The sequence below is a fragment of the Entelurus aequoreus genome, linkage group LG13, assembly GCF_033978785.1.
Source record: "Entelurus aequoreus isolate RoL-2023_Sb linkage group LG13, RoL_Eaeq_v1.1, whole genome shotgun sequence".
Lineage (NCBI taxonomy): Eukaryota > Metazoa > Chordata > Actinopteri > Syngnathiformes > Syngnathidae > Entelurus > Entelurus aequoreus.
Window position 1 is genome coordinate 13,152,095 of NC_084743.1, and position 24,422 is coordinate 13,176,516.

General features: G+C 37.8%; 1 protein-coding gene across 1 annotated transcript in view; it reads right to left on the minus strand.

The window, feature by feature from the left end:
* The window catches only part of LOC133663190 (general transcription factor IIF subunit 2-like), a 60,649-nt gene that overhangs the window by 6,369 nt on the left and 29,858 nt on the right, over positions 1 to 24,422 (minus strand). The window contains exon 5 of the mRNA XM_062067475.1: positions 2,115 to 2,196. Within this exon, the coding sequence (XP_061923459.1) occupies positions 2,115 to 2,196 (82 nt within the window). The remainder of the gene's footprint in view (positions 1 to 2,114; positions 2,197 to 24,422) is intronic.

Genomic DNA, 24,422 nt, shown 5'->3' on the forward strand with positions numbered 1-24,422 from the left:
TATATACATACATACACATACATACATACATATATATGCGTGTACATAATATATATATATATATATATATATATATATATATATAATATGTACAGACATATATATACACACATTATATATACGCATATAAATATACACACACATACATACATACATATATACCTACATTATATATACACACACACCTACATTATATATACACACACACATACATACATCTACATTATACTGTATATACACACAGACACATACATATATACACAGACGCAAACTGAAAAGGTGTGTTATTGTTTGTGCTATGGCGTCATCTTTTGAAGGAGTTTGCTCACCGCAGGTGATGCAGTGCCGCATTGTCCTTTTGTTAAGACTGAGCTTCTAACCGGTGCCGTTCTGTCTTCTAGTCGTCCATAGCGTTTCTACAAGTATGGATTCTTCATTCATCACTCCGAGCAATGTTTGTAATTTTTACAATACAACAAACAATTCTTACTTACTAAAGTGTGATGTCTTTAGGAGTGTTTTCCATGCATACTTGTGCGTGCTATCATAATGTAATGAAGATAGCGTTGTTAGCATTAGCCAATATGCCAACACTTTTACGAGTGTCTGTGTTAGTATTAACTTATTCTTTTTCGGTTTCACAAATTCCTCAGTAATTTACCAAAACGAGGTAATTGAGTCTGTTTCGCTGATTGGAGAGCTAGCCTTTGCATCTAGTGAGTTCATGATGATGACTTCTGTTTTGTTTGATCAGCCGTTTTACTGCCGTGCTACAGACACCATTTTAAAACAATTAAGATATGTAATTGGTACAGCGTGGCGAAGTTGGTAGAGTGGCCGTGCCAGCAATCGGAGGGTTGCTGGTTACTGGGGTTCAATCCCCGCCTCCTACCATCCTAGTCACGTCTGTTGTGTCCTTGGGCAAGACACTTCACCCTTTGCCCCTGATGGGTGCTGGTTAGCGCCTTGCATGGCAGCTCCCTCCATCAGTGTGTGAATGGGTGAATGTGGAAATACTGTCAAAGCGCTTTGAGTACCTTGAAGGTAGAAAAGCGCTATACAAGTATAACCCATTTATCATTTATTTATAATTAAACATTTACAAAATATTTCTGTGTAAAAACTAATTTCAGAACATACAGTACATATCTGCAGCTTATAGTCTGGTGCGGCTAATATATAGAGACATTTTTTTTTCTTCTTCTAAAATGTAATGGGTCCGCTTTATATACTGGTGCGCTCTATAGTCCAGAGAATATAGTATATACATTTTTTTATTTACATTTTTTAAAATGGATTGCGGACACCGGCGTAGTTTGGGGACCCCTGCTGTAAGCCCCAATGATGAAAACTAGGCTTGAAATATCTTGAGTTATATCATATTTTAGTTTCACTTTGTAAATCTAATTGAAAGAATTAAAAAAAACCTTTGCACAATATTCTTATTCTTTGCATTTTTTTCCACCTGTATAGTTTCACTACATGCATTCTGTATTTAAGGGGAAAGCAATTCAAAGCATACGTTAAATAAAGCTACAATGGCATAATAAATGGACATTTGTTGTAACTGGAGATGAAGCCCAGTTGTACAAATCTAAATTGCGTGTGTATTCAAAAGTGGCCATCTGCAATGTCTGACCAGAGTCCAAACCAAATGATCAGTGCAGAAAAATCTGGTTTGATGAAAGTACATTTGACTTTTTTTTTTCCGACATGACCATCATGCAGTGCAATTTGCACTTTTGTTGGCTACTGGAGGACACACAAATGGTCTCCAACAAGGAATCAGAACATGTGCTGTGTTTGCATTGGACAATGTAGTGCCAGATACAGTTGCTATAGTGATAGCACTCACGAGTCTGCCCGGAATTCAACATAAAAATCCAGTGAATAGCAGACAACTATCAGAACGTGGTTGGAAGAAAGGTGGACACACACACACACACACACACACTGTTGTGGTGGCATGTTATGGCACAAACATCACACATGGCAAACACTGCAATGGACTTGCTGGAAAAGGGCAATGCCATTTTTCTCACCATATTGGTTTGCTCACATCAGTTATGTGCCTCTGCAACATTTCACAGCTCTTGTTTTTAAAGTTGACTTACTTCTTGAGCTTCATGTAGTTGTCGTTGACGACGGGTCTGCATTCAGCTCTGTGCACCACCGTTCCCTCCAGGCTGATTTCATCTACAACAAACACCGTGACTCAGCTTACCCATCATGATTCACACTAACTCACACTCTCACACGAGTTATAGTCCACGTCTGTCATTATGACAAACATTTGCTTCTATTGTCACAAAGTACTTTTATGTTCCAGGACACCAAATTCTGAACCCCCGTACACAAGACTTTAAGGGCCCTGCATCCCACCCTAAAGCCAACGTCTTGGTATTTTTACATGCTTTATTATCAGAACTACTGTCTGATTCCATGGATTTAGTTTATGTGTAAAATGTAAAAATCTTAATAAGGTTTTTGAATTTCTAGATAATCTAGAACACGGGTGCTCATTACGTCGATCGCGAGTTACTGGTCAATCGTGGAGGGTGTGTCAGTCAATCGCTGGCCAGGCATTAAAAAAATATACCTAAAAATGTTTTCCTCACTTGATTGACATTCATGGCACCAAGGGTCTTGTGAGATGACGCTGGCTGCAGCCAGACAATTATTAAACCTCTAAAGGCTTAGTGGCCACATGCGTGGACAGCACCTTTTAGCTCTTATTTATTATGTAGACACTTATACTGCCATCTGGTGGTGTCAGAAGAGTATAACATACAATGGAATTTGGAAAAAAAGTGTAAAAATAAGAATCAGCATGTCACTAAACATGAAGTACACATTCGTGTACTTATGGACTAAATACATCATATCAAAAGATGACTTAGTTTTTATTCTAATTAGGGTCCAGTAAGCCCAAATAGCAAAGAGAAATAAAAAAAGCATGTAAAAAAACAGCTTTGGCCTTAAGAGGTTAAGAAAAAATGACAGGAGGGCGAGAAACACTTCTTATTTCAACAGACTCTGGCACCGTACCTGCTGTCAAAATTCTAAAGACCGAATGCACAGTTCCCGTCTTCACAATAAAAGCCCTGCTTCATCTTGCCTGCGCTAACAAAATAAAGAGTCTCAGAAAGCTAGCGTGTACAAACCAGCAAGCTACGGAATCTGCCGCCAATGTATTTCTTGTCAAGTGTACCTGGGAGGTGAGGGGAGCAGTGGGCAGCAGCGGCGGCCGCGCCCGGGTTCACAAGCTTCAAATGTCGCCAAAAAATTTAGCCTTGACACATCAGACCAATGAAACGTATTCACCTTTAAGCAGAACAGAACACCTTATGTCCTTCATTCTGCAAGGTTGCCAACTCAACCAGTTCCTTGCACTTTGGCACTCCAGCAGCACTGAGAGCAGACTCAGCCAAAATACCTCTAGGTAATGTTGCAATTTTCAATGCCCCCCCAAAAAAAAATTACTCAAAAAATACTCCAATGTAAGTTTAGTAAGGCTACATTTTTTCCCAAAATGCACTACCTTGATGCTAATATAAATAGGCTTTGCTATTGACATGCTACTAATGCAAATGCGAAATTTTATGCGGCTACAAACCACAATTAAGATGCACATTACAAGCAAACAGCTGATCCGTAATAAGTACAATACTTACACTATCAACACTTTTTAGGGCGCAACAAAAACCCATCATAAACTATACATATGCAACTGCATTTACAACTTTGTGTCATACCTGCAAATGATACTTACAAATGTGATACTAAAACAAGATAACTGGACAGCAGCTGTAATGACATCATTTTTAAATGTTGCAATACATTTTTTTATTTTATTATTATTTTATTAGTAGTATTTATTTATTATTATTTTAACAATTCATATTCATTAACACACAAATGTACCAATTTTTGGTACCGTTTAGAACCAGTATCGATACTGGGTACTGAGAACCGTGAAGGGTACCCATCTCTAAGTGTGACCAACTTCGGGATTTGTCGCTATGTTTAGCAAATATTCGGACCTAACTACCGGACCATAACCGGCAACTTTTTTTCCCTCCACGTTGAACCCTGCGCTTTATAAATTGCTGCGGCTCGTGGTTTTTTACGGGTTCACAAGCTTCAAATGTCGCCAATAAATTTAGCCTTGACACATCAGACCAATGAAACATATTCACATTTGATCAAACGCACTTACACAGTCATTCAGTCAACCATTCAGCGCGTTATGCTTTTAGCCTCATCAAGACAACGGCATGCACACAACGCAGCCAGAAAGCCAAAGGACTTTCTATTGTCCATTTTTCCATATGTTAGAATATTGTTGCATATATACCTGTACATTTAAATACACTCAATACAGGTTGAACTGTAAACTGACTGTTTACGAGCATCATGACCTGTCAAGCTGAACTCCTAGCAAGGATTCTTCTTGTTGTGAAAGCACCATAAAACTGTTAATGCTATTCCTAATCGCTGCACACGACTGTACACTGTGTCTCGTAAACTCCAACCACATTTTGATATAATAATTACACATCCTACAACTTTAACTAAATAAGGTAGGTACACAACTTCCTTTTATCAACCGATGGCTCCACCAAGGCGCCTCCTGATGGCCTTGTTGTGCCAAGCCAACTGGACCAATATTCATTCGCCCCCTCCTTTGGAAGACTTGCATGACCATGAATGTGTTTGTTTGGACCAGATGGACTTTTTCTTTTCATGATCGAGCCTCATTTTCCTTCCAGCAGTAGATAGCTGATTGTTGATTGAAACCAATGCTGTAATTTCCATCTGTGACCTGTGTTCAATAAATCTTGCTACATTTTTAAGGACCTGGGTTCTGACTGTTCAATCGAAGAACGTGGGTGGAGTCTAAAGACTGGAATATAATAATAATAATAATATCACATAGCTTGCGTCTTTTTTGATTTACAGTTCTGCCGTAGGCGGCAGTGCCAGACTTGTAATTCTCCTTCAAAACACTGAGCGACAGTGTTCCCAGAGGAGCAACAGCAGCATTCATTCAGAATCATCAGTTTACTTTTAATGGACGTTTGACTTATAAACCAGAGGAAAACACCTTTGCTGTGCAACTTCTGAACGAGTTGCGACAGAGGACATTATTATTTGCAATGCTATTCGGCCGTTTGGGACACGGGGCAAGAGAGAGGTAATTGGAAATAAACAAAACAGTTAAATAACTATTGACATGTTGGTGTTATTGTTTATGGTCTTGTGTTATTGGTAATTGGCAATAATTAGAGATGTCCGATAATATCGGTCTGCCGATATTATCGGCCGATAAATGCGTTAAAATGTAATATCGGAAATTATCGGTATCGTTTTTTAAATTATCAGTATCGGTTTTTAATTTTTTTATTTTTTTATTAAATCCACATAAAAAACACAAGATACACTTACAATTCGTGCACCAACCCAAAAAACCTCCCTCCCCCATTTACACTCATTCACACAAAAGGGTTGTTTCTTTCTGTTATTAATATTCTGGTTCCTACATTATATATCAATATATATCAATACAGTCTGCAAGGGATACAGTCCGTAAGCACACATGATTGTGCGTGCTGCTGGTCCACTAATAATACTAACCTTTAACAGTTAATTTTACAAATTTTCATTAATTACTAGTTTCTATGTAACTGTTTTTATATTTTTTACTTTCTTTTTTATTCAAGAAAATGTTTTTAATTTATTTATCTTATTTTATTTGATTCATTTTTTTAAAAAGTACCTTATCTTCACCATACCTGGTTGTCCAAATTAGGCATAATAATGTGTTAATTCCACGACTGTATATATCGGTTGATGTTGATATCGGTATCGGTAATTAAAGAGTTGGACAATATCGGCATATCGGATATCGGCAAAAAGCCATTATCGGACATCCCTAGCAATAATAGTAAAAAAGAGTGCCGTACTTTGACGTCTTCTGGATGTTACAACAACACAATAAGCTGAACAATACATTCAATACAAATATAATTTTTAGAGCGCACAGAGATATGAAGTACTCAATCAGTTTTCACTCAAATGTTTAATCGCTATTGCTTTATTTCATATAATAATTTGTGCATTTTAGCAGTCTGCTTTCCAGTTGTCGGGGATCCTCTGCTTTAAAAACTGACCAATCACAGCTCTGGGGTCTGCGTTGCCACGGACGCGAACCTAGGATTTTTGGGAGGGGCACGCAAGGTTCGCGATAAAGTACACAGGGTGAGGGGGCAAGACGGCGTCGCTTATGCAAGTTACGTGACATGCGAGTAAACACCAGGCTTAAAGGGGAACTGCCCTTTTTTTTTTTTTTTAGAATTCTGCCTATCGTTCACAATCATTATGAGAGACAAGAACAGACGTCTTTTCTTGTTAAGATTTTTCAGGATGTTAAAAAATGCTTGAAAGATGCGGCTAATGGTACTTGGGAGTCACCGTGATAGCCTTCAAAACCCTCCAACGTTTTATATATTACTAGGGATGATACTCGAAACCGGTTTTCCCGGTTGTTCGATAAGAAAAGAACAGAGTCCTCTGACTCGAATCCCTTTTTGAGAACCGGTACCCGTTATCGAGACCACTATAGTAAAGAAAAGAGTTGGTTCTTTATTAGAATCCCTCGGAACGAATCCCGTCCCGACCAGAAATGCTCCGTGTGACATCACAGGAAATCAGTCACGTAGCTCAGTCATTAGGCGCAGATAGCGAAAGCAGGAAAAAAATGGACGGGAAAAAGCGCTCCAAGGTGTAATAAAGTTCAAAACAAAAGGTATAATCCAATGAATAACTTTACTGAGAGATTTGAGCAGGGTACAAACACAGTTCTTGACGTTTACTTTCACGGGTGACGACATGCAACAACACTTCGGGGCTACCGCGCATGCTCGTCACTCCCGTTGCATGATGGGTAGTGGAGTTGTTATATTCCCTAGCTCATAACATCTTTCCCCCTATAAAGAAATAATGTTAACACAACAAAGTGCATTTTTTTTAGCTTTAACTTTTCATTTTTTAGCATTGTAACCACATTTGCAAACAACTTTTCATAGAATTTTCTTTCAATAAAGAAATAAAGTGCAAAAATGTCAAAGCATCATAACAAACAGTCATGTCAAATAGCAGCAGAATTGCACTTTTTGGAGAGCTGTATTATTTCCAGTTTTGTGCCCAAGGGACTGATTTTATTTAACACTATATTATTATTTTTACACCTATGGTGATCACAGAGACAGGTTGTTTTTGTGTTACTGTATATATTTGTTTTTCTGAAAAATCCCACTTAATATACTTTGGGTAACAACAGTCAATATTTATTTATTTTATTTTATTTTTTTAGGGTCAATATTTATTTATTTATTAGATTAAATTGTTTTCTTATATAACAAAAGTGATCTTTTGTTAAACCAAATATTGTGTGCTTTTTTCCATATACAACAACCTATCTGAACTCGATAAGAGAATCGATAAGGAATCGGTTCGATAAGAGGATTCGATAATAGACTCGAACTCGATAATTTCTTGTCAAACATCATCCCTATATATTACATATTGTTATGAAGGTGTCTGTTACTACATTATTGTAGTAACAGACACCTTCATAACAATATGTAAAATGTACAACATACACACTGCATGTATATATATAATGTAGTAACAGACACCTTCATAACAATATGTAATATGTACAATATACACACTGCAAGTATATATATAATGTAGTAACAGACACCTTCATAACAATATGTAATATGTACAATATACACACTGCAAGTATATACAGTATATAATGTAGTAAGAGACACCTTCATAAAAATATGTAATGTTTTATATACACACTGCAAGTATATACAGTCGCGATCAAAATTTTACATACACTTGTAAAGAACATAATGTCATGGCTCTCCTGAGTTTCTAATAATTTCTACAACTCTTTTTTTTTTGAAAGAGTGATTGGAGCATCTACCATTTGGTCACAAAAAACATTCATGAAATGTGGTTCTTTTATGAATTTATTATGGGTCTACTGAAAATGTGACCAAATCTGCCTTTAACACATAAGCAAGAATGAAGATACTGTTTCTCTCCACCATAGCCAAGGACCCTGAAAAAGGCAAAGGAGAAAACATGGGCCAACTGTGTAATGTTTTCACAATTTTTTTGTCACTACACCAAATTCTGAGTACTGAGTTTGTGAGCGCTGCTGTAATGTCAACTGCCGTGTGATGTGTGTGTTAGTCATTGTTTGTGTGCGGACATGCTGCTACATTTTACACTCAGTTGATTGGGCTGCTCAAAAGGGCTGCAGGAGGGCCAGATGACCCGCGGAGGAGACGGAATCCTCCAATGTGTCGACGTGTTGTTGATTCTGTGAGGTTACATGCCAGCGTCACCTTGTCTCCCCATTTCAAATGAGTGGGTGGGCAAGCCGGACAAAGAAAAGAAGAGGTGTGAAACATGACGCATCAGCGAGGAGTGACGACAGTCGGTGACGATGGCGGCACAGCGGGATTTCCCGGCGGAACATTCCAACTGTTGGCGCTCTGTGATATTGCTCTTTTTGTGCGCTTAGTGAATAATGTCCTATTTACATATAATACAGGTTGTAATGAAGCATTTTTACATCACATGCATAATTACTGACCGCTAAGAATAATCTGATCACCTCCTTCTGTTGCGTTGAAGGTGTGGGCTGCGGGGGCTGGGGTACGCGTGTGTGCAGTTGGGACGGTGGCCGTTCCAGCAACATGAGGGTTCCTGGTTCAATCCCCAGCTTCTACCAACCTCGCCACGTCAGTTGTGTCCTTGAGCAAGACACTTCATCCTTGCTATTGATGGGTTGTGGTTAGGGCCTTGCATGGCAGGCATGTGAATGTGTGTGTGAATGAGTGAATGTGGAAATAGTGTCAAAGCGCTTTGAGTACCTTGGAGGTAGAAAAGTCTGGACACGATAGTCCAGGATATCACTCACCCACTACATCATCCCACTACCATCAGGGCGCAGGTACAGAACCATCAAATTCCGGAGGGCCCGCCTAAGAAAAAGCCTTATCCCTGCAGCTATAGCCGCCCTTAACAGCAGGCCCAGCCGACCTGTCTGACAAGCCTGTAAATGTGTGTTGGTCATGTATGATGTCTTTTTGTTATTTTTGTTTCGTGACGTGTAATGTCTATTGTTCAAGTGTACGGCAGTGAAAATGAATTTCCCCAACGGGGACCAATAAATCTAAATCTAAATCTAATCCAAAAAAAGCGCTATACAAGTATAACCCATTTACCATTTACGCAAGTTGGAAGAGTCGGTCCAACAAAGATCGACAAAAAGGTGAATGAAAGACGGGGAAGGATTTTGGAGTTTCTTCCATGTGTTGTCCTCTGGAGGAAGTTCGTAGCAACTACCTTGCCTTGCCGTTCCAGCGGATTAGACGAAATCCAGGTTAAATTAGTTTGAGCTCACTCAAACATATTAAACGTTTCTTGTCCTTAAATTGATCATAACTTCGCCTTGCAGACCAGAGAGTTGTCAGGGACTGCGGTCGGTCACAAATAGTGCAACTGGTAAGTGCACGTGCAGGGGAAACAAGAACCAGGATAACAGGTTACAGACAACAGGATACAAACATCAAGCCCTGACTGGAGGGTGAGGCAGGCATAAATAGTAGCCTGATTGGCAACTGCAACCAGGTGTGCCAGGCTGCCAATCAGGGACAGGTGAGGGAAACGAGCGCTCAGGAGACATGCAGGAAATAGAACCAAAAATAAGAGCGCTGACAGGAAATACACACATACACATAGGAAAACCCAAACATAACCAAACGGTCAGTAACAAGCCTGACAACAGTTTCTCCAAGATGTTATCCAGTTTCGTGATTTGGTTTAAAATCTCCACAGTCTTAATATGAATATCGATAAATATCAACCTAATTACTTTAATATCACATATACACTAATACCATACTAGGTATTGGTAGTATCGATATTTGGATAGATCACCCCTACTTTACATTTAAGCTTCAGCAGTTAGCTTCTTATATCATCCTGCTCTGTTTGTGTGTGTGTAGCATGCTTAGCTGTTCCCTTTCCTCTAGTACTCCAGTGATAATGTTACTTGGAAAAAAATGTTTATATTCTGCCATGGTTGGTGAGGATACTATAGAAGCGGCTTCTAAACCACGTGCTTGTTACAGCTTGCTCTCAAATACGACAGAGTTCTGACAAGACACGCACGCACCCTCCTGGAACGAATGTGTGTAACAAGAAATAAGGAAATGTAATTGTGTCTTCCTGAGCCTGCATACATTTTAAAAAGGAGTCTTTCACGTGAGTGCAATCTTTAGCCACGTAAACACTGGAACACAGCTGTAGTAAAGATCAGATGGGATCGCCGGCTCATCAGCCAAACACAGATTAGTTACAAAAGGCAAAGTTCACCAAAAGTGATACCTACTACTGACCGCCTACTAGGGTTGTACGGTACTAATGAATGAAAAAGGGTACTATACTCCCATTGAAAAATGGCAGTACTTTATCTTTCAAGGACATAATGGCGCATCGTGGTGACATTGCTGGTAATATGAGCCGAGGCGCATGTGAGTCAACACACATACACAAGAGCACTTACAAGCAAAAACAGTGTGGAGACCCAGAGGGAGAATGGACGCATGTTGGCTTAAAAACGAACGATAGCTGAAAATTAATGTCACACACCAGTGTTTTAGCTACCTCTAAATCACTAATCCTCGCCTCCATGGCGATAAATAAACTAAGTTTCTTACACGTATCATCCCTGCAGGACGACGAATAGCTAAACATGCTTCACTACACACTGTAGGAGGACACAATAGCTAACTGTTAACAACAATCTAGCGCTCCTGAATGTAAACAAATGGATGGATCTATAAAAATATTAACTAACGATACCTCGTGCAAATTGATTGTAGATACTACCATCGATTTTTTTTTTATTATCACCAAATCTTTTGTCATTTTTGTTATTGTTTATAAACTCAGGAGAACTTTAATGATTACCAATGAATGATTCTGTAACTAATTGGTATTGGATCCACACCCAAATTTGTAGTATCAACAAAAACGTATTTTAAGTATTCAAACTACAGAATAATAAGTAATTTGGACAGAATTGTAAATAGAACACGTTAAAACAAAAAGTAAGCATATGTTAATGGTGGGGTGATCAAGGGTGATGGGTCAAATGCAGAGAATAATTTCGCCACACCTAGTGTGTGTGTGACAATCATTGGCACTTTAACTTTAAATGAACAAGTACATTAATAATCCCTTTTTTTGACAAAGTAATAGAAAGACAAATGACAATATGTTACTGCATACATCAGCATACCAATTAGGAGCCTTTGTTTGCTTACCTAAATACTAATGGACTACTTGTCTAGTATGTTGACTCTTATTTAACAATCAAAATTGCATAAGAAACAAGTTTATTGTATTATAAGATTTTCTGTTTAAAATAAAGCCAATAATGACATTTTTTGTAGTCCCTTTTGAACCAAAATACATTTTGGTACCGGTACTGTTGGTATCGGGACAACACTACCCCCTACAGTATACAGTATGAAATAGAAGCGTCTGAGTGTTGATGCTCATCTTACACAAATTCAATTATAAACAAACGAGTGAACGTCTTCGAATATCTTCTAAATTCTGACTGGCTTTAGTCTCGTTGAGACTGACAGATTTTTGTAGCTTGCCAGCCATGCTGTTTGATTTAAAAAGGCCTTGAATCATTTAGTGCAGGTGAAACAGCTATGGTCACCGTAGCAACCGCCACATGCTGTCCGACATCACGTGTCACTTAAAGTTCAATCGAATTACAGCCAGTGTTTTGAATCTTGATGCAATCGACATTTGGATCGCAGCGAAAGTGTTCATCCAATTAGTTTCCACAAATGATGGCAATCATGGGAAATGATGGGCTATGCCAGAACATGTCTAAAACTGGACTGACATTCATCGAATATACGCCGATGATCTTTTGAGATACGTGGCATGCAAAGCTGCAATGAAAACCATACAGAAATGAGGATATGATGTCTGAATGTGTGAAACAAACGCCTCCCCAGCCTGGACACTGAGCACGTAAGAAGAAGACGGGCCACAGAGTGAGGCTCTCAGGGCTTCTTTCTGTGTGGGGGAGGAACTCTTGAGATTTACACAATGTAGGCTTCACTGTACACATCTTCAGTGATAAGTCTATGCTTTGGTAAACACAATCAGCCCACACTCAACACAGTGGAATCTCCAATACACAATATGTTCGCTGGTCAATCTCGACAATTTTATCACTATTTTACCAGTCAAACAATAAAAACTGGAAAAAATCCTTATGGGAGTAAAATTGTACAGAACATTTCAATTCTTAATGACCATAGAAGTGTAAAAGAAGTTAACCATTATTGTAAAACTAACCAATAGTAAAACTTAAAAGTAATACGACACTCAGTCTTCCTTAATTTCCCTGAGGGCACACATCCGAACAATCAATAAAATTCTATTTAATCTAATCTGAGCCCTACACAAAGCGCATGGACTAATGGAGGACGAGAACTACCTCCAAATCTTGCAAATCTACTTCTAATCAAAAGCTATTTAGCGGATATTTGGACCCGATTGGCTGTTTCAATGAGACACAAACACAATCAGGCTAACATTAGGCTCCTGGAAGTGTTTTTGCAAAGCCACAACTAGTGATGTGCGATATCACTCATTTTGTTTCCAATCCGATACAGAGTAAAATTCAGGCTGGTAACGGCTATACCAATCTGATACTTTGTGCAAATATACGTAAAACGTTTTTTGTGTGCAAATAATTAAACAGTGAAATGTAATAAAAAAAAATATATTTAGTCACTTATAACACAAAGTTTTGTTTTTAAATACATTGTATTGTCCCCATTGGGTTGACTTTTTTTCTTGCCCTGATGTCGGATCTGAGCCAAGGATGTCATTGTGGCTTGTGCAGCCCTTTGAGACACTTGTGATTAAGGGCTATATAAATAAACGTTGATTGATTGATTATGAGACATTTTTCATCTAAATAGGAATATATGAGCATCCAAGCAGTCAGCATCCTAATGACAGCTTACCTTGTACAGTAAGTGATGTTTTATTATGTTTGTTGGCTCCCATGAAGCCTGCAGTGAGTAATAATCAGTGATGAAGAAAAAAGAAAACGTAATGCGTTTTTTAAATTAATGCGCCGCGCATGCTTAAAATGATCAAAATATGTAAATATTAAATATTATAAATGTGCCCGTTACTACATGACCTATGTACTTACATCATGTATACAAAACCTCAATGGCGGTGTTTAGATGTTTTTTTTTTTAGGGGCTCTATAGGCTCTATTGCAGGGGTCACCAACGCGGTGCCCGCGGGCACCAGGTAGCCCGTAAGGACCAGATGAGTAGCCCGCTGGCCTGTTCTAAAAATAGCTCAAATAGCAGCACTTACCAGTGAGCTGCCTCTATTTTTTAAAATTGTATTTATTTACTAGCAAGCTGGTCTCGCTTTGCTCGACATTTTTAATTCTAAGAGAGACAAAACTCAAATAGAATTTGAAAATCCAAGAAAATATTTTAAAGACTTGGTCTTCACTTGTTTAAATAAATTCATTAATTTTTTTACTTTGCTTATTATAACTTTCAGAAAGACAATTTTAGAGAAAAAATACAACCTTAAAAATGATTTTAGGATTTTTAAACACATACACCTTTTTACCTTTTAAATTCCTTCCTCTTCTTTCCTGACAATGTAAATCAATGTTCAAGTAAATTATTTTTTTTTATTGTAAAGAGTGATAAATACATTTTAATTTAATCCTTCATTTTAGCTTCTGTTTTTTCGACGAAGAATATTTGTGAAATATTTCTTCAAACTTATTATGATTAAAATTCAAAAAAATTATTCCGGCAAATTTAGAAAATCTGTAGATTTAAATTTAAATCTTATTTCAAAGTCTTTTGAATTTATTTTAAAATTTTTGTTCTGGAAAATCTAGAAGAAATAATGATTTGTCTTTGTTAGAAATATAGCTTGGTCCAATTTGTTATATATTCTAACAAAGTGTAGATTGGATTTTAACATATTTAAAACATGTCATCAAAATTCTAAAATTAATCTTAATCAGGAAAAATTACTAATGATGTTCCATAAATTATTTTTTAATTTTTTCAAATAGATTCGAATTAGCTAGTTTTTCTCTTCTTTTTTTCGGTTGAATTTTGAATTTTAAAGAGTCGAAATTGAAGATAAACTATGTTTCAAAATTTAATTGTCATTTTTTTCGTGTTTTCTCCTCTTTTAAACCGTTCAATTAAGTGTAAATATAATTAATTATTAATAATAACATAAGAGTTAAAGGTAAATTGAGCAAATTGGCTATTTCTGGCAATTTATTTAAGTGTGTATCAAACTGGTAGCCCTTCACATTAATCACTACCCAAGAAGTAGCTCTTGGTTTCAAAAACGTTGGTGACCCCTGCTCTATTGTAAGCAGACTTCTGATCGCATTTTTTTAATATTTAGAATGCATTAAAAAAAATTCACCCGTTATGTCTTTCATAATGATTGTCAACGATAGGCATAATTAAAAAAAAAAGTGCATTTCCCCTTTAAGTGTCAATATTTTGATTTGAGAATCAATATTAGAGCATAGAGATCTGGTATCGGCGGTATCGACATTTCAGAGTCAGCACATGACTAGCCACAACCTCAACCATATTATTCTATTATGGATTATGCTTAAAAGCTGGGTCCTTAATAAACTACAGATTGTGGTAAAAAAGAGTTGTGTGAAGTTGTCCTCCATATTATTGAAACTATCAAAATAACACTACCATTTGTTGAATATGTCAAATTTTCGTTTGTGCCGTTACAGTTGAAGTTTATCTCAAATACATTTTCTGACTAGTGAAGTCAACAACCCCTCCACCTCCACCCCCGGTCAAAATGCCCCCAAACTTGTCCCATTTGCTTGTGCAGCGCAGTAGTTTTTAAGTTCTTATCCTAATGTGTGCTATTCATATCCAGCCCCCCCAACTATGCCAAAATCTCACCATAGTTGTCCCATTCATTGGCGCTACAAAATGTCTATTATGTTTTAATGTTGTCTTATTCATAACCAGCCCCACTACAAAAATAACTATATTAGTCATGCCTAAACAAAATTTGCAGCACAAACGTTTGGGACATGTTTGGGGAGATTTTGACATGGTTCAGGGGCTGGTTATGAAAAATAAAATGGTAATATAAAAACTATAATAGAAAAAAAAAAAGGTAAAACAAACAAATGGGGACAAGTTTGGGAAGATTTTAGAAAAACTTTTAAAACCGTAACTGCAAAAACGAAAATGTTTACAGCACAAACGAATGTCAGTATTATTTCACTATTTGCAAAGAAAAGGGGGGTAAACTTCACACAGGGTGAAAAGATTGATGCCAGTGTTGATAGTTCTGAAAATAATTTTAGGACTTAATAGGACTAGTCTTCTGTAAAGTTTTGGACAAATTCCAATGCATTTAAAGGATCCTTACACACAAGTACAGTAGTTTTTGAAATGTACTACTTTTATTGGCCTTGACAGCAGCGCATACTATACTGAAGGAGTACCAATCAGCTGAGTAAGAAATATGAGAGCATTTAGACATTCTTCAAGAGAAGCGATAGAATATGATAGGAGTCAAGGCAATAGCAGAAGAAAGGCAGGTGCGGGGGTGAGAAGGTTGCCCATCCACCCCCTCACACTCAACGCACAACTCCATCTGTTTCAGGGCCCTCTGCTTGCAGCTCTGACCTTCCTAATGTTTCACACAACAAACAACAGACCGCCCACCGAGCCGCCATGCACCACCAGTCCCAAATCTTCTTTCATTCATTGTATACAAGCTAATCAAATAAACACACAGGAAAGATCTTGCCTGACATTCTACATGGATGCATGGCCAAATTCTGTAAAAACACTGCTACTTTGTTTATCCACTCATTAATTCCTAGTTCCATTTCAGGTAAAAATCTAGTTAGCTTTAAGAGAGGGGTTCTTAAACTTTTCCACTACAGAGGGGCCCGGGACCCACTCGAATATTTACACTAAATAGTAACATTACTCTTGATTTTATTTATATTCAATAATTCTATCTAACTTAGTTAAAAACTTTGTCAAATGATATGAAACTGGCTGATTACCGTATTTTTCGGAGTATAAGTCGCACCGGCCGAAAATGCATAATAAAGAAGGAAAAAAACATAAGTCGCACTGGAGTATAAGTCGCATTTTTGGGGGAAATGTATTTGATAAAAGCCAACACCAAGAATAGACATTTAAAAGGCAATTTAAAATAAATAAAGAATAGTGAACAACAGGCTGAATAAGTGTACGTTATATGAGGCATAAATAACCAACTGAGAACGTGCCTGGTATGTTAACGTAACATATTATGGTAAGAGTCATTCAAATAACTATAACATATAGAACATGCTATACGTTTACCAAACAATCTGTCACTCCTAATCGCTAAATCCCATGAAATCTTATACGTCTAGTCTCTTACGTGACTGAGCTAAATAATATTATGTGATATTTTACGGTAACGTGTTAATAATTTCCCACATAAGTCGCTCCTGAGTATAAGTCGCACCCCCGGCCAAACTATGAAAAAAACTGCGACTTACAGTCCGAAAAATACGGTACAAAAAATATATATATACACTGCAAAAGAGAAGACTCATCAAAAAAGAAAAAATTAATGAATACAAAAGAAATATACAGGACAGGCCAAAAGTTTGGACACACCTCATTCAATGCGTTTTTTTAAAATTTTCCTGACTATTTACATTGTAGATTGTCACATCAAAACTATGAATGAACACATGTGGAGTTATGTACTTAACAAAAAAGGTGAAATAACTGATGCACACCTGTGAAGAGAAAACCATTTCAGGTGACTACCTCTTGAAGCTCACCGAGAGAATGCCAAGAGTGTGAAAAGCAGTAATCAGAGCAAAGGGTGGCTATTTTGAAACATGTTTTCAGTTATTTCACCTTTTTTTGTTAAGTACATAACGCCACATGTGTTCATTCATAGTTTGGATGCCTTCAGTGACAATCTACAATGTAAATAGTCATGAAAATAAAGAAAACGCATTGAATGAGAAGGTGTGTCCAAACTTTTGGCCTGTACTGTATATACAATTACGCAGTGCTAAAACAAATACATTCTAAGTAAGTAAAAAATAGTGTTCTTTAAATTAACTGTCAAAAACATTTAAGTGCAAAATACAGCTTCACCATTTTAGTAAATTTTTGCGCATAAGAAACTTCTCTATGACTTTAACTCCAGTCTTCTTCTGTTTAACATTGTCATTACTGCCAAAACTGATGGGAAAGTGTGTTACAACAGAGTACCGCTGGGGCCTTTCAGGACTGAAGCTGAGAAACAGATATTTTATGGCAGGTCCTCCAAGGCCCAACAATGGTTAAGAAAAGGCTCTACGGCTCAGAAACACTGCTTTAGGAGATGGGTTGTTAAAGTCGACAAGACTCACAAAAATACATTACTAACACATTATCTTTTGAGTGAGAACCGCCAATTTGTCTTCTTTTCTACATTTATGTTAGGCTAAACATGATCTCTGTGATCTAGGAGTGCAGAGGATTGTCCTCGAGCACACAAAAAGAGTTAATGATATAGTAGCTTTAAATAGCCACAGCTTTGTGTGATGGCCGCCGTTCGGGCGCTGCTGTTGCAATGCAGATTGAAGAGGGCGTCATCTCTTTGCCGTTTTGCTCCGGCAGAGCGTACCAACTTGTACCACCAAGATAGCGTAATATTCAACAACAATGTGATATTGTTTTTGGCAGATTAACCGACTCAAAATTTTATTTGCTGTGTTGCTAAATTACATTAAAAAGCTGAAAAGTAAAATACAGTGGAACCTCGTCTGTGCAAAAACGCTTCATTCATTCATTTTATGTGCCGCTGGAAGCCTTGGAGCGCTGCCATTTTGATGACATCACGTAGTGCTGCTATTATGAAGAGGCGGCGCCCCCTACGTCAAATCCTGTTATTACTTGGTGGCCACATAGTGCTTCAACGTGTTTCTTTTCTCGCCCTTCAAGTTTTGTCTATTTTGTTAATTAAAGTGGTCCGAAGGGTACCTTATTATTGTGCAATATTCACATGGCCTTCCTCGTTTGATGTACAGGTGGGCCTCGCGTTATGAAGCAGTTTCTCTCCTTGATAATGATGTAAGTCAAGGTCAGATCTCATACCTAAATTACAAATAAATTAACTTCTAAGTCACTCACATTGTAAACAGAACACATAAAAGGACATTTAGAATACACAAATAAAAACATTAAATACAAGAATTGAATGAAAGAATTATACAAGTGGAAGAATTCCTTCAGTGAACTACTTTTCTGAGATTTGCATCACAGTGTCTCTCTAATGTCCTGTCACACAATACATTAGTCAAGTGCTCCAAAGCCAACCAAACTGTCTTTCAAGTGTTTCAGGAAGGAAAACCTACCCTTCCCCTCCCAGATCTTGGAACGTTACGCACTCAATCATCACTCTAGTAGTGGTTAGAGTGTCCGCCCTGAGATGGGTAGGTTGTGAGTTCAAACCCCGGCCGAGTCATACCAAAGACTATAAAAATGGGACCCATTACCTCCCTGCTTGGCACTCAGCATCAAGGGTTAGAATTGGGGGTTAAATCACCAAAAATGATTCCCGGGCGCGGCCACCGCTGCTGCCCACTGCTCCCCTCACCTCCCAGGGGGTGATCAAGGGTGATGGGTCAATTGCAGAGAATAATTTCGCCACAACTAGTGTGTGTGTGTGACAATCATTGGTACTTTAACTTTAACTTTTAACCCTTTGTGGCGTTCGGGTCTGTGGGACCTGTTTTCATTTTTTATTAAAAGAAAAATTATACAATTAATTAATTTTTCAAACAGACTCACTGACTTTGGCTCATTTTCTGTGAAGAACATATATCAGAATACATATTTAATGACCACACACCATACACACCCCCTACACATTTCTATTACCGTAATTTCCGGACTATAAGCCGCTACTTTTTCCCCTCGTTCTGGTCCCTGCGGCTTATACAAGGGTGCGGCTTATTTACGGCCTGTTCTTCTCCGACACCGACGAAGAGGATTTCGGTGGTTTTAGTACGCATGAGGAAGACGATGACACAATGATTAAAGACTGACTTTTCATATACCGGTAGGCTGGTTATTTTGATAACGTACAGGCGAGCACTTTGTATTACTTTGCACCGTTGTATTATTTGTACTCTGCACGAATGCTGTTCGCCATGTCAAAGATGTGAAAGTTTGATTGAATGATTGAAAGATTTATTGTTAATAAATGGGACGCTTTGCGTTCCCAAACAGTCATCTCTGTCCCGACAATCCCCTCCGTGGTAGCAGGAACCCTATATACTACGGTAATTACACATCAAAACCCTGCGGCTTATAGTCGGGTGCGGCTTATATATGGAGCAATCTGTATTTTCCCCTAAATTTAGCTGGTGCGGCTTATAGTCAGGTGCGGCTTATAGTTCGGAAATTACGGTACATATAAGATGTCTGGGTCCACTGGACCCGGGGCTAATAGAAGTGTGTAAATTGATGTTCTGTGTACCACACACACATGAACAGATGTTCATTGGGATAAGGTAAACATCTGTTCAGTATTTTAACATAAAAGTGTTTGATTGTGAGGCATTAAAAAAACACAAAGTGCAACTGGTCCATCAGACCCACAAACACTGGCTGAGTAACAACAATATGAACACTTCACAAAGGTTAATGAACAATATTACTACTTAGTTTTAATGAGGGTCGATCGTGATTGTCAAGAAATAAGGAAGTAATTCACGACTAATATATTGGTAGCCGTTTATCCCACAAGCTTTTTATGATGTTCAAATCTGAGTAAATCTATGTATCTTTTTACTACACTGTTGGATCAATGTGTAATTGGAAACATTTAAATTGAAGAGAAATATAAATACATTTAAAAGTCAGTCAAGGATTTCACGGAGCCCCTATAGGTCGTGTGCCCCCGTTGAAGACCACTCATATAGGGCAAACTTGAAACTGTTCCCCTCTATTGCAGCACTTTTCCTTTCCGCCATCCAACACACACACATATTTATCAATGATAAAGTGTCACCTGTTAATGATAACACGGAAGTGTGTGTGTGCGTGTGTGTGCACTGTAATTCACTGATTGGATCTCCAAATATAATTTTCTATTACAGCTCATCTCTGTAGCCCAGAGGCTGCTTCATTACGGAAATGCAATAACTTCTTTCATTACCGTATTTTTCAAACGGCGCGCATTGCCACTTCCATAGAGAGTCTACTGACAGATGTAAGTTAGAACTGTGCGCTACTTTGTATTAGAAATGGCAACAGCGTAGGATGAATGCCCCTCAACGAGGATAGAGAACAACAAAAAGCTTATTAGCTACAATGGCGGATGTGCGCAAATTTTCAGGACCTATGCAGATCCCAAATACACATCAGCAAACAAAATGCTAGATGTCTCATTTTGTGGTCCTTCATTAATAATACCCATATGTTGACGCACAGCACATTTTGAGGGATATGTGCAACTACTACAGTAGCCATAATGTGCTGACAATCCATCAAGCGTTGCGGCTTCGTAGATTACCAAAGTTGTACCAAAATATTTTGGCAGATTTATGAGCGCCATGTGTAATGTTCTCTATTCTCAATGAAACTTTTACATTTTAGGCATGTTTGCTAGCATCATTTATTGAACAGGCATCAACTTGCAATCCACACGTATCTCTTACGTGTGACTGCCATCTACTGGTCACACTTATTACGCCATGTACCAAATAAAATTGCTTTGAGGTCGACAAGGACAACCAGAATTAATCCGAACATTAGGCACACAGGGTTATAAGGCGTACTGTCGAGTTTTGAGAAAATGAAAGGGTTTTAAGAGCACCTTATAGTCCGAAAAATATGGTACTTGCGACGTGATTTTTCCAATCCGTTTAGCTCAGATTATAAAATGAAAGGCATTTACCACCAAAAGTAAACATTTTTAAGAAAAAACAAAGAAATAAAAAGAGCGAACACTGAGGAGCTCTTTTTATTTAGTTAACAATAACAATGTTGCTACAGCTTGGTTAATATACCGTATTTTTCGGAGTATAAGTCGCACCGTCCGAAAATGCATAATAAAGAAGGACAAAAACATATATAAGTCACACTTTTTAAATATATAAATCACATTTTTTGGGGGAAATTTATTTGATAAAAGCCAACACCAAGAATAGACATTTGAAAGGCAATTTAAAATAAATAAAGAATAGTGAACAACAGGCTGAATAAGTGTACGTTATATGAGGCATAAATAACCAACAGAGAACGTGCCTGGTATGTTAACATAACATATTATGGTAAGAGTCATTCAAATAACTATAACATAAAGAACATGCTATAAGTTTACCAAACAATTTGTCACTCCTAATCGCTAAATCCCATGAAATCTTATACGTCTAGTCTCTTACGTGAATGAGCTAGATAATATTATTTGATATTTTACGGTAATGTGTTAATAATTTCACACATAAGTCGCTCCTGAGTATAAGTCGCACCACCAAACTATGAAAAAAACTGCGACTTATAGTCCAAAAAATACGGTAAATGTTATTAAGTATTGTTGTCGGTTTTTGGATGCATTTGTATAGTGATTTAGCGGCAAAAAGGATTGTTTGCATGAGCTGCATTGCTAGCCACCAAGAGTTTTGTAAATTCGAAAAAAGAAAACGTCAACTTTTGTCTTCTTGTTTCTCATTAAGATTTTGAACAATAGGCAAAATTTAAAAAAAGTGCAGTTCCCCTTTAAATTATTGTATCTTTCAGTGGGAGCAGACAAGGAGGGAAACTAATCCCAACCTAATTCCATACAATGGTGAGGTTGGGTTTGTTATACAACTTAAATGACGTACCAGACACCAGGTAAGTCGGGTTAATCAGATCTACCGGTGCAATAAAACCCTTGCACACAAACAGTCTCTGAAGCAAAAAAAGCTTCAGCAACGAATGAGGGTGAGATTGACAGCTCTGAGCTCATAGAGAACCCTATTTTAAGTTGTTGCCATGCCAGCTTCCCAGCAGTCAGTAACTCCATGTTTCACCACAAGCTCTTGCAGCTCCTTAATGAATAATTCACCACATTTTAAAAGGGAAGGAGTAGCCTTGTTTGCAGCAGTCCTTGCTCTAACGAATGTGTAAAAATGATTCAGACTGTCTTTGAAGATGCAGTTAACAAGCATCCCTGATTGTCTATTGTTAATTAAAGGGTGCAGGAAGACACTCTAGTCTTTGTCTTCTTTGCAATTCTAATTGGATGTGGTTGATAAAGATTCCACAAATAACTTATTATTGGAAAATCTGACAATTCATGCAAAAGCATTGAAGGATTTAATTTCATCAAAATGTATTGGGAGTCACTTCCTTGTGGTCTTTCGTAACCTGTATTGGTGGTATTTTATTAAAAAGTTTGCACTTCATTTTGTTTACAGTAGGCCTGGGTGACATTCGATACGTCAATTAACCGAACAATAAATGAAAATAAATGCAGATAACTGCAATGTACATGCCTGTTTACGGGCTTTAAGAGCTAAGGCTGAAACGACGCGTCGACGTGGTCGACGTCATCGGTTATGTAAATACGTCGATGCCGTTTTTGTGCGTCGACGCGTCGCATAATTACGTCACACTACCGTCATGGCGGAGCGCAAAGCAGACTGTGCGAGCGAGGGGAAAAACGCACGCCAAAAGTCGTCAAAAGTGTGGGAGTATTTCAATACACAGCCTAATAATGTTGTTGTATGCACACTGTGTCGAGCGGAAATGGCCTATCATAGCAGCACAACGGCTATGAACGAACATTTGAAAAGAAAACCATCAACCATCAACTAGTCAATCGTCCGCGTTAGCATACGTTGTCATCATTACACAAAAACATGAATGTGTCATTTGTATCTGCTAGGGGTGTAACGGTATGTGTTTTGTATTGAACCGTTCCGGTACGGGGATTTCGGTTCGGTACGGGGGTGTACCGAACGAGTTTCTAAGATAAAGCTAACTTTAGCTGCTATAGTCTTAACAAGTTGCTTTGCTTCTCTGCCTCTGTCTCAGCACGCAGCATTGTCCCACCCATACAACCATCTGATTGGTACACACGCAGCATTGTCCCACCCACACAACCATCTGATTGGTACACACGCAGCATTGTCCCACCCACACAACCATCTGATTGGTACACACGCAGCATTGTCCCACCCACACAACCATCTGATTGGTACACACGAAGCATTATCAGCCAATCAGCAGTGCGTATTCATAGCACATGTAGTCAGCGCTTCAGCGTCGAGCAGATAGGTGTTTAGCAGGTGAGCATCAGGCAGCGGACTCTCCCCAAATGATAATAAACACCTTCCAGTCAACTACTAGTAACATCACTATGAGCCCGTTGACCTACTAGAAACATAAACTGCAGCTCAGCTCGCTCGCAGTCCTGGTTTGAGGTGAAGGCTAATTAGCTCTCAGTTCCAGCCACATCGACCCCTTCTGAGCGCCTATTTTCAGCTGCTGGGAATATTGTAAACAAGAAAAGAAGCAAAGCAAGTAGACATGCTAACCTTTCTTCATTACAACTGTTAGTCACTCACTGGAATGAGTAGAATTGGTTCTTGTGTACTGTGTTGGACTGGATGTTTATTTTGCACATTTTAAAAGCAATACTTAATGTTTACAGTGCTCCAGAATATTTAGATTGGCACTTTTTTGTATTGGATGTTTATCTTTATTTTTGCACATTTTAGCAAATAAGCAATACTTTCACTTTTGTTGAAATGTTTACACTGTTGTTACAGAATATTTCGTTTTGCACTTTTTTGTATTGGATGTTTATCTTTATTTTTGCACATTTTAAAGCAAAATAAGCAATACTTTTACTTTTGAAATGCTTATACTATTGCAGAATATTAAGATTTGCACTGGATGTGTTAAATGTTAAAAGTTTTAAATGTTTACATTGTTACAGAATATTTTGTCATGTTGTTGTCAATGTTGACTGAGTGGCCATACTTTTTTTTTTTGTAAATAAAAGCCATGCCTTTTGAAAAAACTGGCCTACTTTTATTTTTTCATCTTCATTTTAAAAAAATAAAATAAAAAATAATCGGTAAAAGGAAAAATAATCTATAGATGAATCGAAAAAATAATCTATAGATTAACCGATTAATCGAAAAAATAATCTATAGATTAATCGATAGAAAAATAATC